This window comes from Clupea harengus, chromosome 26 (genome assembly GCF_900700415.2).
Source record: "Clupea harengus chromosome 26, Ch_v2.0.2, whole genome shotgun sequence".
NCBI lineage: Eukaryota > Metazoa > Chordata > Actinopteri > Clupeiformes > Clupeidae > Clupea > Clupea harengus.
This window is the reverse complement of record NC_045177.1, coordinates 2,790,787-2,804,520: the sequence shown is the minus strand read 5'-3', so window position 1 is coordinate 2,804,520 and position 13,734 is coordinate 2,790,787. Positions and strand designations below refer to the sequence as shown.

At 39.6% G+C, this 13,734-nt stretch overlaps 3 protein-coding genes across 3 annotated transcripts; all 3 read right to left on the bottom strand.

The window, feature by feature from the left end:
- Nucleotides 1–1,997: 1,997 nt before the first annotated feature.
- On the bottom strand, nt 1,998–3,310 carry LOC116219713 (zinc finger protein 239-like; the record flags this gene model as incomplete). The annotated part of the gene is made up of 1 exon (XM_031563454.2): nt 1,998–3,310. A coding segment is annotated over one exon (927 nt), but the record flags the coding sequence as incomplete, so codon positions are not given.
- A 2,315-nt stretch (nt 3,311–5,625) lies between these two features.
- Nucleotides 5,626–7,038, bottom strand: LOC122128892 (zinc finger protein 135-like; the record flags this gene model as incomplete). Its single annotated transcript, XM_042703923.1, has 2 exons — nt 5,626–6,881; nt 6,966–7,038. Coding segments are annotated over 2 exons (666 nt in total), but the record flags the coding sequence as incomplete, so codon positions are not given.
- Nucleotides 7,039–10,575: 3,537 nt separating this feature from the next.
- Nucleotides 10,576–13,500, bottom strand: LOC105906666 (zinc finger protein 239-like). Its single transcript, XM_031563735.2, has 2 exons — nt 12,918–13,500; nt 10,576–12,574 (listed from the first exon to the last, which is right to left on the bottom strand). The coding sequence occupies exons 1-2, from the start codon at nt 13,210–13,212 to the stop codon at nt 11,859–11,861; spliced, it is 1,011 nt and encodes a 336-aa protein (XP_031419595.2). The 5' UTR covers nt 13,213–13,500; the 3' UTR covers nt 10,576–11,858.
- Between the last annotated feature and the right edge of the window lie 234 nt (nt 13,501–13,734).

Genomic DNA, 13,734 nt, shown 5'->3' with positions numbered 1-13,734 from the left:
CAAATTAAATCCCATCATTAAGGTATTCCCATGGTATCTCTATTCTCTCAATAGGTCTCACATTTAATGGAGGAAAGCACACGATAAAGCCAGGGGGTTTTAACTTTTGTTTTTAAATGCAGGAGCTTTTGGAATGCAAATTAGAATGACAGAGGAGTTTGGAAGGAATTCCATGTGCATTCTTCACGTCTGATGATCCTCAGGTGGAAGTGGTCAGGGTTCAACCTGCAGACACAAAGGAGGGTAGGTGGGCCATTCCTGGATGTGTGAACTGAAAGGTGATTGGGTAGGGCAGGTTATGTGGGGTGGGTTGGATGTGTGAACTAAAAGGTCATGTGGTAGGTGGGATGGGCTGGTAAACTGAAGAAACCTTCCATTGTTCCTCAAAGCTTTTTAAACTGTATGTTTGTGTGTGTATTTATGAAGACATATGTCTACGTTTGTGTAAATGCATGAAAATTTTATAATATTTTATAACTTGATATGAGGACAGAGGATAAAAAAGAGTATTAGACCTGCATATAAGCCTCCAATCTTCTTGAAAGCTTTGTGGGTTTTTGTGTCTCAATTCAGAAGACATTTTATTTGTTTTGACTGTGAATGGCAGTGGAATATCTTGCTCAACTAAATGTCTGGACTCCTGTGATTAGGTACCCTACCTACCCATTAAGAATACAACAGAAATGAATACAGCTAACGATCCAAACTACGTGTCTCACTCAACTGAAGATACCCAGCTATAGAAATCGTCTTCTTCAGTTTGCATGTATGTGGTGTGGTACTCTTACTAACCAATCAGGAACAGTCTTTTATCTTCATAGAGTTTCACCAGCAAACATAATATAAACATGCAGATAAAAGGGCCATATCCACCATAAGAAAGATTGGGAGCCCACATTTCATACACACCCATCAGTAACCTTATCATCAGTGCCACCTTACAAATGTGAGATCAGTAATCTGACTCCACTCTGTGCTGTTAATATAATATATCTTCTATCTGACCCATTAGCTTCTTGAAATCAAACCTAACCAATCAGCTGCAGGAGCTTTCTGGAATGCAAACTAGCAAGCCTCCTCCTTTACTGACATCAGCAGTTGTGATTCTTCAGCAGATCCTGACATTTAAGTTCTGTTTTGTATTATAATACTTCTTTTAATTTAAGTCCATGTATGAAGGGGCAAAAAGAGATTGCATCTCATGACATTGTTATGTGTTGACATGTATCTCATCTTAAAATCTTTGCAGGAAAAATATCTTTTCATCATTGTGTAGGAGAGAACCATGATGGGCGAATACTCTCAGCGATTTGATAAAAATGTGTGCTTAGTGCCAAACATAAATACATGTTTTATTCATTCTTAATAGTTTTATTCACTGTCTTTACAAGTCTTGTCACTGAATCAATGGATGACAAATGTAAAGCTTTATTTGAAACTGAGCTGAAGTGACCAGAGGTGACCTGTGTGTACAGTTGACCACAACTTTTAAAACAAGCCATTAATAAACCAGCTATGTTTCACCCAATTCTGTTTAAATTTACATATCTGGCTGGCTATGAAAGATTTTCTCAAACCAAACAGAGGACTGCAAAATGTTTGGTTGAAAACATGGCATTAATACAAATCTATATTATTTCAGCTGATGTCAGCATTATGTTTACACATCTAGCTGGTTATGAAAGGTTTTTTCCAAACCATTTGCTCCAATGGCGCCTAACATTTTAAAGAACACAGAATGGAAAACACGATTATTCAAAATGTGTTCACTATTCCTAGCCTCTCACTCAAATAACACTCCACTATGACTGAAGTTTGGAACAGATATTTATTTTGACATGCTTTATCCAAGCACGATGAATGGCTGAATGCAGATGGACACAGCAGTATTTTACATGGACATAACAATACGTTTAATATCACGTTTCTAACAGTATTTGCAATTTCACAATTGAATTACATTATATGTCAGAAGATTTTAATTTGAATGATATAACAGGCACAGATCCACCTATCTTGTGGATATCAATCAAATTTCTAACATCAAGTTAACTTCAATGCAGTTGTCAATCCTTCACACACTTTACACTAAACGAATGGGACATGAGGAAATGGCAGTGGCCGGGACAGACTGTGCATTACCGTATACCACCATTAGGAGGCCAGAAGAAGCAGAAATACAAAGCTCTTAGTAGTCCATGGTAAAGACATTCCCTTAGTATCTCTCAAAAAATCTGTCAATTTGTTTGAGTTAAGCACAACTTAAAGCCAACAAACAAAAATGCATGCCATTAAATGTAAATAAAAATGATGATGGATTTCTTCTTCTTTAATTTCTATTAATACGTTACTTTCTTCATTGCATGTGAAGGTTGGTGATATTTCAGTCTTTGCATATATCATGTATTTTGGTGATGTTCTTGTCCCCAGTATGGATCCTCTGGTGTCTGATGAGTTTATCCATTTCAGTAAAGGCCTTCTCACACTGAGAACACTGATATGGCTTTTCTCCACTGTGGATCCTCTGGTGTCTTTTGAGATGACTCATTTGAATAAAAGTCTTTCCACACTGAGAACACTGATGTGGCTTTTCCCCACTATGGATCCTCTGGTGGATTCTAAGTTCTTCACTACTCCTGAAACTCTTCCCACATGTAGGACACTGATGTGGCTTTTGCCCAGTATGGATCATCTGGTGCTTCTTGAGACTAGAAATATGACAAAAAGCATTTCCACACTGAGAACAATGATATGGCTTTTCCCCAGTGTGGATCCTCTGGTGTGTCGTGAGATGACCCATCTGAATAAAAGTCTTTCCACACTGAGAACACTGATGTGGCTTTTCTCCAGTATGTGTCATCTTGTGGATTCTAAGTTCATGGCTAGTTTTGAAACCCTTCCCACATGTAGTACACTGATATGGCTTTTCTCCAGAGTGGATCATCAGGTGTGTCTTGAGATTCCAAATTTGACTAAAAGTCTTTCCACACTGAGAACAATGATATGGCTTTTCCCCACTATGGATCATCTGGTGCATCTTGAGACTAGAAATACGGCTAAAAGTCTTTCCACACTGAGAACATTGATGGGGCTTTTCTCCTGTGTGTGTTCGTTGATGAATTGCAAGAGCGGAAGGTGAGGCAAAGGTTTTGAAACATTGGGAACATTCATGTTGTTTCTTCCTTGTGTTCGACTGCTGATGTCTGATGATTTTCTTTCTTCTTTCCTCTGGACTCCTTTTTCTAGAATGGATCCTTTGAACGTCTCCTATAACATTACAAAATATTTTCAAGATAATATCCTTGATTATCGATTATTATTATTAACACACAATAGCAGCAGCCAAATGTGAAGATGGTTCCCTAAGCCAGAGATAGATAGTTAAAAATCAACGATAGGCAGAAACCCTCTGGTTGCCCTTGCAGCTTCATATTAACGTGATGTCATATTAACTTAATTTAAACTATCATATTTGTCAAGATTTTCATTATACAAATAATTTCTTCATATCTCTTTTGATTTATTGGCTAGAATTGTACCTCATGTGGAATTAATTTAGGACGAAAGTGTTCAATAGGATAAGTGTCTACCTATAGACTAAATGCAAAAAGAGATACAGACAAACTAGTTACAGAACTGGAGAAAAAAACCGATGGCAGACACTTTCTCTCTTTTAAATGTAACAATAATAGTATCCCATGATTACGGTAATATGCAGTTTATGTCTACTCTCTGTACAGATCGCACATTTTACTGAGTACAGCACAAGTTAAAGCCATTTACTAAAATTCAAGTGTTAATAAAAAAGTAAATATAAATAACACATGGCAATGAATGTTTTTTTCCTCATGATACAAAATAATCTGCAACTTACTTGTAGGAGAATCATGGCAATCATAGTCTCTTAAATCCGATTCATCTTCCTCTTCAATTTCCATCAGTGAAGACTTTTCTTCTTTGCAGGCCAATGCTGGGTATCTTTCTGATTCAGTCTTACAGTCATGTTTCAGTCCAGGCTTTCCTTCCACTTTCTGAATTGCAAACAGATACTCTTGGAGGAAATCATCAAATTCTTCTTCTTTGATCTCCTCCTTCACTGACATGAGCAGTTGTGATGGTTCAGTAGATCCTGACATTTTAGTTCTGTTTTGCAAAAGAAATCCTTGAACTGTCCTAAAATGCAAGACTAATAAGTGACCATGTGCAAACAAAGAACTACAGTATAGTTGTACTGCCTGTGAGTTACAGATACACAGTATACCTCCAGACCATCCCAATGCCTGCCTTAAAAAGGTGGCTCATCCAATCAGCTGCAGGAGCTTTTGGAATGCAAACTACAATGTCAAAGGATTATGGGATGGAATTCCGAGCACAGTTTACACATCTGATGGTCCTAAGGTGGGCGTGGCCCATAGCTCAGCCTGCAGAAACTCCACACAGGGGGTAGGTGGGGGTGGGGTGGATGTGTGAACTGAAAGGGGATTGGGTAGGAAAAGATAGGTTGGTAAACAGTAGAAAGTGTGTGTTTGTATTTTAATACTGATATAAGGATAATATCAGACCTACATACAAATGTGAAGCCTCCTTTAAAAAACCCAAACAACTGAGTTAAATTGAAACCAGGTGACCTAAGAAACTTTATTGTTATTTTAAATACACAGAGGGCATTATCATTTGCACCAGAATCCCAGACATTTACCCCAGTTCACTCTGAATACTTTTTATTTGATCATGTTCTGACTGAGGGTGAGCAGTGGCAAGTAGAATTAAATAGCCTTTTCATTGTGTACCTTACTTTAAAAATACACAAGGAATAAGCACAATTGATTTGAATACAAATGAATTAAATAAATATTAGTGCTGTCAGTTTAACGCGTTATTAACGGCGTTAACGCAAACCCATTTTAACGCCGTTAATTATTTTATCGCGAGATTAACGCGAGAGATTTAATTTTTTTTTTTTTTTTTTTTTTAGATTAACGTTCTTTTTGGCCTCGCAAACTGTGTGAGTAGGCTAACGTTACGGTTTGAGAGTGAATGGGAGCGCCATACGGGCGAAATGGATGATAAAAGCTTCTGAATGGAAAGTTTACTTTTTAAAAGTTGTGTTGTGCAAAAGAAGCAAGCTTCACTGTTGTCTGAAAATGGGCAGCTGGCTGAACAGGCAGCTGGCTGAAAGCAAAGAAGTAGTAGGCTTACCTTTTATTGGTAACCTAACTGTTACGGTTTCATTGTTTCTGAAATAAGAGGCCTGACTGCTATGTTCCCAGCAAACTTGAAAAAAAAAAAAAAATACAATATTAAGCCATGGTTTAACTGCACTATAGGCCTTGTTTACCTGAAATTTTATTTTGTACCGCCCTATTTGGCAATGTTGGTTTTCAATAAAATAAAACATTTGCATAAAGCAAGCAAATTCACTTTTCCATGTTGATAAGGGCATTACAATACAAATAAAATGATGGAAAAAAAATAAATAAATGAAGGGACATTTAGAATAGATACAAATTTGCGATTAATCGCGATTAATTTTGAGTTAACTATGACATAAATGCGATTAATCGCGATTAAATATTTTAATCGTTTGACAGCACTAATAAATATATATAAATAGTAAAGGCCTATTCAGCTGGTACCTTACTTTAAGAATACAACAGGAATTAACACAATTCACGAGTATAATAAAAAAAAAAAGCTTTATTTTTGTTAGGAGTCCTACTACAAAAACAGGAACAGAGTTTTGCTAGGTGAGATTTCATTCGTTACCTCAGGACTCCAGAGTTGCATGTAAGTACATTTATTCAACAACAACAACAAACCCACGTCCTGGCAGGTCAGGGAGCGGCACGGGCCTCATAGACTTGATTAAAGTCACAGTTTCACATTTCACTATCAAGTTTCACCAGCAAACATAATATAACCATGCAGGAAAATACGCCATATAGACACCATAAGAATGATTGGGATTCTACATTTCAAACACACCCATCCGTAATCTTATCATCAGTGCCACCTTAAAAATGTGAGTTCAGTAAACATACTGCGCTCTGTGGTGTTAATATAATGCATCTTCTACCTGACCCATTAGCTTCTTGGTTTCAAAATCTAACCAATGAGCTATGTGCAATGTGCAATGAAAAGTGATGGGGAAGGAGGGGGGGTTGATACATGATATTCTATTAAAGGCCTTTCCAAACTGAAGACAGTGATAAGGCTTTGCCCCTGTATGGATCATCTGGTGGGTCTTGAGATGACACATCGAATAAAAGTCTTTCCTTACTGAAAACACTAATGTGGCTTTTCTCCAGTATGAAACTTCTGGTGTCTCTTGAGATGAGACATTTGACTAAAGGCCTTTCCACACTGAGAACACTGATGTGGTTTTTCCCCATTATGGATCCTCTGGTGTGTTTTGAGATGAGACATTTGACTAAAGGCTTTCCCACACTGAGAACATTGATGGGGCTTTTCTCCTGTGTGTGTTATCTGGTGGATGGTAAGTACTCTGCTACTCCTGAAACCCTTCCCACATGTAGTACATTGATATGGCTTTTCTCCAGTGTGAATCCTCAGGTGTGTCTTGAGATCACCCATTTGACTAAAGGCCTTTCCACACTGCGAACACTGATATGGCTTTACACCAGTATGGATCATCTGGTGTTTCTTGAGATGACACATTTCAAAAAAGGTCTTTCCACACTGAGGACAATGATATGGCTTTTCACCAGTATGGATCATCTGGTGTTTCTTGAGATCACCCATTTGACTAAAGGCCTTTCCACACTGAGAACAATTATATTGCTTTTCTCCAGTATGGATCATCTGGTGTCTCTTGAGATTAGACACATGGCTAAATGTCTTTCCACAATGAGAGCATTGATGTGGCTTTTCTCCAGTATGTGTCTTCTGGTGGTTGGTAAGTACTTTGCTACTCCTGAAACCCTTCCCACATGTAGTACATTGATATGGCTTTTCTCCAGTGTGAATCCTCAGGTGTGTCTTGAGATCACCCATTTGACTAAAGGCCTTTCCACACTGAGAACATTGATGGGGCTTTTCTCCTGTGTGTGTTCGTTGATGAATTGCAAGAGCGGAAGGCCCAGCAAAGGTTTTGAAACACTGGGAGCATTCATGTCTTTTCTTCCTTGTGTTCGATTGCTGATGTATGATGACTTTCTTTCTTCTTTCCTCTATAGTCCTTTTGCTTGAATGGATCCTTTGAACGTCTCCTATAACATTAGAAAATATTTTTTAAATAATATCCTCTTTCTCCTCTATTTGTAACATTAGCACAAGAACACTGAAAACAATGTATTTTTGATTGACTGGCTATTTGCTAGAATAGTATATCACTTGGAAGTCCCTTAGGCTAAAAGTGAACACCCAGAGACTGCAATGTAAATGTAAGCAGAGATTCAGGCATATGAGTTAGAGATCTGGAGACAAAATGAGGGCATTTAAAATGTCTTAAATGTTAAAGCCTGCAAATTATATCCCATCATTAAGGTATTCCCATGGTATCTCTATTCTCTCAATAGTTCTCACATTTCATTGAGTAAAGCAGAAGATAAAGCCAGGGGGTTTTAACTTTTGTTTTTTAAATAAACTTTGAACAGTAAATATGTTCCAATGGCATGAAATATTTAAAAAAAATATTATTATCATTTTAAATATTCCATCAGTTATCTAGCTGATGTTACATTCTCCTCAATTTAATTCATAAAATTATAATAGAATAAGGTAGAAGCCCTTGGGGTGCCTGTGCAGCTTCTTATTGACACAAGCTAGCCTTCACAGATATTAACATGAGTAACACACGCTAGCAGCTGCCAAATGTGAAGAAGGTTCCCTAAGCTAGAGATAGATATGATAGTTAAACATCTACAGTAGGCACAAACCCTCTGGGTGGCCTTGAAGCTTCATAGTAACATGATTACATATTCACTGCATATTAACTATAATAATTATTATTAACTACAAACACAGAAGTTACAGAGCTGGAGAAAAGATTATGGTAAACACGTTCTCTCTTTCAGATGTAACAATAATATTATCCCTTGATTAAGGTAGTATGCATATTATGTCTACTCTCTGTACAGATCTGTACTGCTGGTGAATTACACAAACAGTAAACTTCCAGACCATCCCAGTGCCAGCCTTAACAACGTGAGTTCAGTAATCTCTCTGAGGAGTTACTAAAATACTTGTTCTGTCTGACTAAGTAGCTTCTTGGATTAAAACCTAACCAATCAGCTGCAGTAACATTTGGAATGCAAACTACATTGCCAAATGATTATGGGATGGAATTCCATGAGCACAGTTTACACGTCTGATGGTTCTTGGGTGGGCGTGGCCATAGCTCCACCTGCAGAAACTCCACACAGGAGGGTAGGTGGGGGTGGGGTGGAAAACTGAAATGAAAGCCTCCATTCTTCCTCAAAGCTTTTCATACTGTATGGTTGTGCGTGTGTGTGTATGGATGTTTGTGTGTGGTGTGTGTGTGTGTGCGTATGTTTGTGTGTGTGTGTGTGTAGGAATGTTTCCATGCGTATTCCCATTAGTTTCCTGTTTTGACTGTGGGTGGCAGTGAAGTATCTTGCTCTGCTAGAATGTTTACCCAGTTCCCCAGCGAAATCACCAGCACGTCTCTCCGACCTGACATAGTGGTGTGGTCCACCAAGGCAAAAACTGCACTCCTCATTGAGCTCACAGTACCATGGGAGGAGGGAATCGAGGCCGCTTTCGAACGAAAGAAGACCAAGTACTCGGACCTGGCTGCGGAGTGCAGGGAGGCTGGCTGGAAGACCACCATCTACCCAGTGGAGGTTGGATGCCGAGGCTTTGTGGGGCAGTCAACCACACCCCTACTATGGGACGCAGGCGTGACAGGAGGAAAGCTTAAGAAAGCAACAAAAGAACTGGCAGAAGAGGCGGAGAAGGGCAGTTTTTGGCTGTGGCTAAGGAGGAGGGGAAAGGGCTGGGGAAAGAACACCTAACCCAGATACCAGCTGCAGGGGGTGACAGGGAGACGTCCCTGTCACTGCTTTGCCACCAGGAGACGTTCCAGGATTAAAGGAGCGAAACGTCTGTGAATGGTGGTTCCTGGCTGACGACCCTGCAGCTGATCCACAGGCACCGGAGGAGGTGCGTCAGGCAGCAATGCCCAGCAGGAAATTCAAGCTACCTGTTCAATTACTTACATTTCTATGATTAAGTACCCAACATTAAGAATACAACAGAAATACATTTTCAGAACACACAAAAAAAAAGTTTGAAAGTAGTACCACACCACTATGGACTCAAATATACACCGCGATTCACTTAAAGTGAAGCATTATGGCGTTTGGGTTGAAAACTAGCGAGCTTCCTACTGAAAAAGCACAGAGAAACCCAAAACACTAGACATAACTGAACACATGAGAAAAAAAAAAAAAAAAAAAAACGTATATCACTGGGCTACAGACAGCGTATGTTGTACCCTGCAACCCTAACAAAGCTTACGACTAAAATCTCCATATGTACCAAACCAAACTAAATGCTAAATGCCAGCATAGCTAAACACATCTAAACACATGCAATACCCCCCTAATCAACATAACTGGGCTACAGACAGCGTATGTTGTACCGTGAAGGAGTGCGGAAGATCCCGGGTACAGCACACGGCGCGTATTGCGACTGTCACCAGCCAACTAAATACTAAATAAAATCCCCATACACCCAGCCAGGCAGCCTCTCTCTACCTCTCCCTCTCCTTTCTTGTCACATTTCTAATGCCTATAATAACCCACTCACTCTGTTCTTTTTCTTTCTCTCCTAATCTAGACTATCTTCGCCATGGGACGCTGCTGTAGTCTCTCTACCCGGTCTACCTGCAGAAACCCTCGACCAATTGCACCCACCGCCACCGCACTGCCGTACACTTACTCTACCTCATACCCTATGCTAGCATTTATATACAATATATATTATTGCCACCATCGACATGTTTCTCTGTTCCTACTCCCCTTACCCCTGTAATAGTAACCCTATCAGCACAGTGTATATCCACTAAACTGGTCTTGTCTGTATCATGTATTTACCACTGGATGTCTGTATATATATTATGTACATCTACCAAATGCAGGCTATGTACAACACCTGTTGTTTCCCTTCCCCTTCTGCCACACAACCCTCCCCCCTTCCCCCCTTCCTATCTCCACCCGGCCGACCTCAAGCAGATGGGTATCCCCTTATGTGCCGTGGTTCTGCTTAAGGTTCCTTCCTGACTAACAGGGAGTTTTTTCTTACCCGTGTTGCCATCGTGCTTGCACTAAGGGGGTTTCAGGCTCAATTGTATTGTTATGGCGCTATATATAAATAAAATTGAATTGAATTGAATTGAATTGAATTGAACTTTGCAAACACCACCAACAGCTCAGCTGCTAACACAGTAACTGCAGTCTTTCAAGCATGCACTTTTTGATGCCTGTTGGCGGGATGTTCTGACCGAAACCACAGAACTACAAAGTGCACCGCCATATAACATGGAAGGTTTTATTTATTCAGAGCATCAATCAATGCACCAAATAAATACAATTCACTTAATTAAAAGCTTTATTTTTGGCAGAAATCCCACTTCAAACACAGGCACAGACTTACAAGCAGACATTACAATATCTCCATGCAAGTAACAGAGTAACACAGACCTCACATGCATTAATGGGTGTCTACATTTCATACGTCCCCATCAGAAGCCAGATCATAAATGATTCAAGGTTAGACCGGCACTCAGCCACATTTCATACGTCCCCATCAGAAGCCAGATCATAAATGATTCAAGGTTAGACCTCCACTCAGCCACATTTCATACGTCCCCATCAGAAGCCAGATCATAAATGATTCAAGGTTAGACCTCCACTCAGCCACATTTCATACGTCCCCATCAGAAGCCAGATCATAAATGATTCAAGGTTAGACCTCCACTCAGCCATGTGTTCTTTTTAGAATCAACATATTGTGTAATGATGGGTGCATTTTGTCTGCGTCTGCGTCTGTGGATAGCTCTTGTGGCTAGAGCTTTAAGTAAACCTGTTCCCATAGACAGAACACATGAAAGGCTTCGCTCCGGTATGAACTCCTGGTGTGATATTGTGGCTGAGGAGTGATCAGGCTTCCACACTGAGAACATTGGTAAGGCTTTTCCCCTGTATTAATCCTCTGATGAATCTTGAGCTTATTTATCCAGCAGTGTGCCTCTGCATATCTTGAGCATTTATTTTCCCTCAGTATGTATACCGTGGTGGTGCATAAGCTTACCAGGAAAGATTAACCATTTAAGGAGTGGATTTTATGCAAATCATTCCAGAATTATATCATACAGTTCTAGAATTTACATTAACTGCCATTCATAACAGTTCATTGAGTCCATTGCTTTCAGTAGGCAACATTAAAAATCACATATTGGTGATCATACTCATCAAAGAGGAATACAGTGTGAAAGTTACAAATCCAGTAATTTCGTCTTGTATCCATTTCCAACACAAACTCTTGGAAGGTTTTGTATTGTAATATTGAGCATTTGTGAGGTTTTTCTCCCATTTCTAATGTTTCTCAAAAAGAGAAGTCTGATTGGAAGACTTTCCACACCATCAATCCTTTTCTCCTTTGAGTGTCCTCTAATGGATATGGAACTATGGTTATATGGCGTTGGCATTTGCATAGAGTATTTCTATGACCCCCCCCCCCTCTCAGTACATGGTGGATGACTTCTTATGGTCATTTCACATGAACTGCACTGATGGGAGTTTACTTTTGTATGTTTAATGTAACTTGAGGTTTGACAGTTTAATTAAGGTCCCCCCCCTGATATAAGGCTTTTCTCATCTATGGGTGATCTGATGGGAGGTAAGATGTGTGCTCCTCTTGAAACGCTTCCCACATATTGTACACTGATAGGGCTTTTCTCCCGTATGGATCCTCTGGTGTCTCTTGAGAACAGATACTTGACAAAAGGCTTTTCCACACTGAGAACACTGATGTGGCTTTTCTCCAGTATGTGACATCTGGTGGATGGTAAGTTCTTTGCTGCTCCTGAAACTCTTCCCACATGTAGCACACTGATGTGGCTTTTCCCCAGTGTGAATCATCTGGTGTCTATTGAGATTGCCTATTGTACTAAAGGCATTTCCACACTGAGAACACTGATACGGCTTTTCCCCAGTATGGATCCTCTGGTGTGTCTTGAGAGCAGATATTTTCATAAAGGCTTTTTCACACTGAGAACACTGATGTGGCTTTTCTCCAGTATGTGACATCTGGTGGATGGTAAGTTCTTTGCTGCTCCTGAAACTCTTCCCACATGTAGCACACTGATGTGGCTTTTCCCCAGTATGGATTCTCTGATGTCTCTTGAGATTGCCCAATTGATTAAAGGTCTTTCCACACTGGGAGCATTCATGTTGGTTCTCCCCGATGTCCAATCGCTCCTGTGATTTCTGGTATGAAGTCTTTCTGCACTGGGGGCGTTTGTAACGTCTCTCTTTGTTTTTCTCCTCATTGTTACCCATTTTGTTAGATGGAATCCTTTGAACGTCTCCTATAATATTAGAACATATTTTTTACCATATACTCTTTCTACTCTAAATATTTTATAACTCCTACAACACTGAAAAATATGTTTTGTGATTGACTGGGTATTAGCTAAGTCACTAAGGATAAACTTGTCTGATTAAATGTGCATGTAAACAGAAACACATGACTTAGAGACAAAATAATGGCAGACACTTTCTCTTTCAAACCACTGAAGATATTGTCCTACAATTAAGGTATCCACATAGTTTCTCTATTTTTGTGTGACAAGTTAAGGCAGTTTGCTTCAATTCAGGTTTTCTAAATCTAAATAACACATTGTAATGAATTGTAATGAAGATTTTACTTACTTGCAGGGGAGGAGTCATCATGACTATATTCTCTTAAATCCAATTCATCTTCCTCTTTGATTTCCATCGCTGGATCATTTTCTTCTTTGCAGGTCAAGGATGGTGATTTTTCAGTCTTACAGTCATGTTCCAGTCCAGGCTTTTCTTCCACTTTCTGAATCGCAGACAGATACTCTTGCAGGAAATCATCAAATTCTTCTTCTTTTATCTCCTCCTTCACTGGCATTAGCAGCTGTGATGGTTCAGTAGATCCTGACATGTTGGACTTCACTTCTGTTTTGCAAAAGAAATCCATTCAAACTATCATTCAATGCAAGGACAATATAGTGAACATGTGCAAACAAAGAACTACAGTATAGTTGTACTGCTGGTGAATTACACATACAATAAACTTCCAGACCATCCCAGTGCCAGCCTTAACAACGTGAGTTCAGTAATCTCTCTGAGGAGTTACTAAAATACTTGTTCTGTCTGACTAAGTAGCTTCTTGGATTTCAACCTAACCAATCAGCTGCAGTAACATTTGGAATGCAAACTACATTGCCAAATGATTATGGGATGGAATTCCACGAGCACAGTTTACACGTCTGATGGTTCTTGGGTGGGCGTGGCCATAGCTCCACCTGCAGAAACTCCACACCCTCCTGTGGAATCCACTGCGCTCGTGGAATTCTATCCCATAATCATTTGGCAATGTAGTTTGCATTCCAAATGTTACTGCAGCTGATTGGTTAGGTTGAAATCCAAGAAGCTACTTAGTCAGACAGAACAAGTATTTTAGTAACTCCTCAGAGAGATTAGGTGGGGGTGGGGTGGA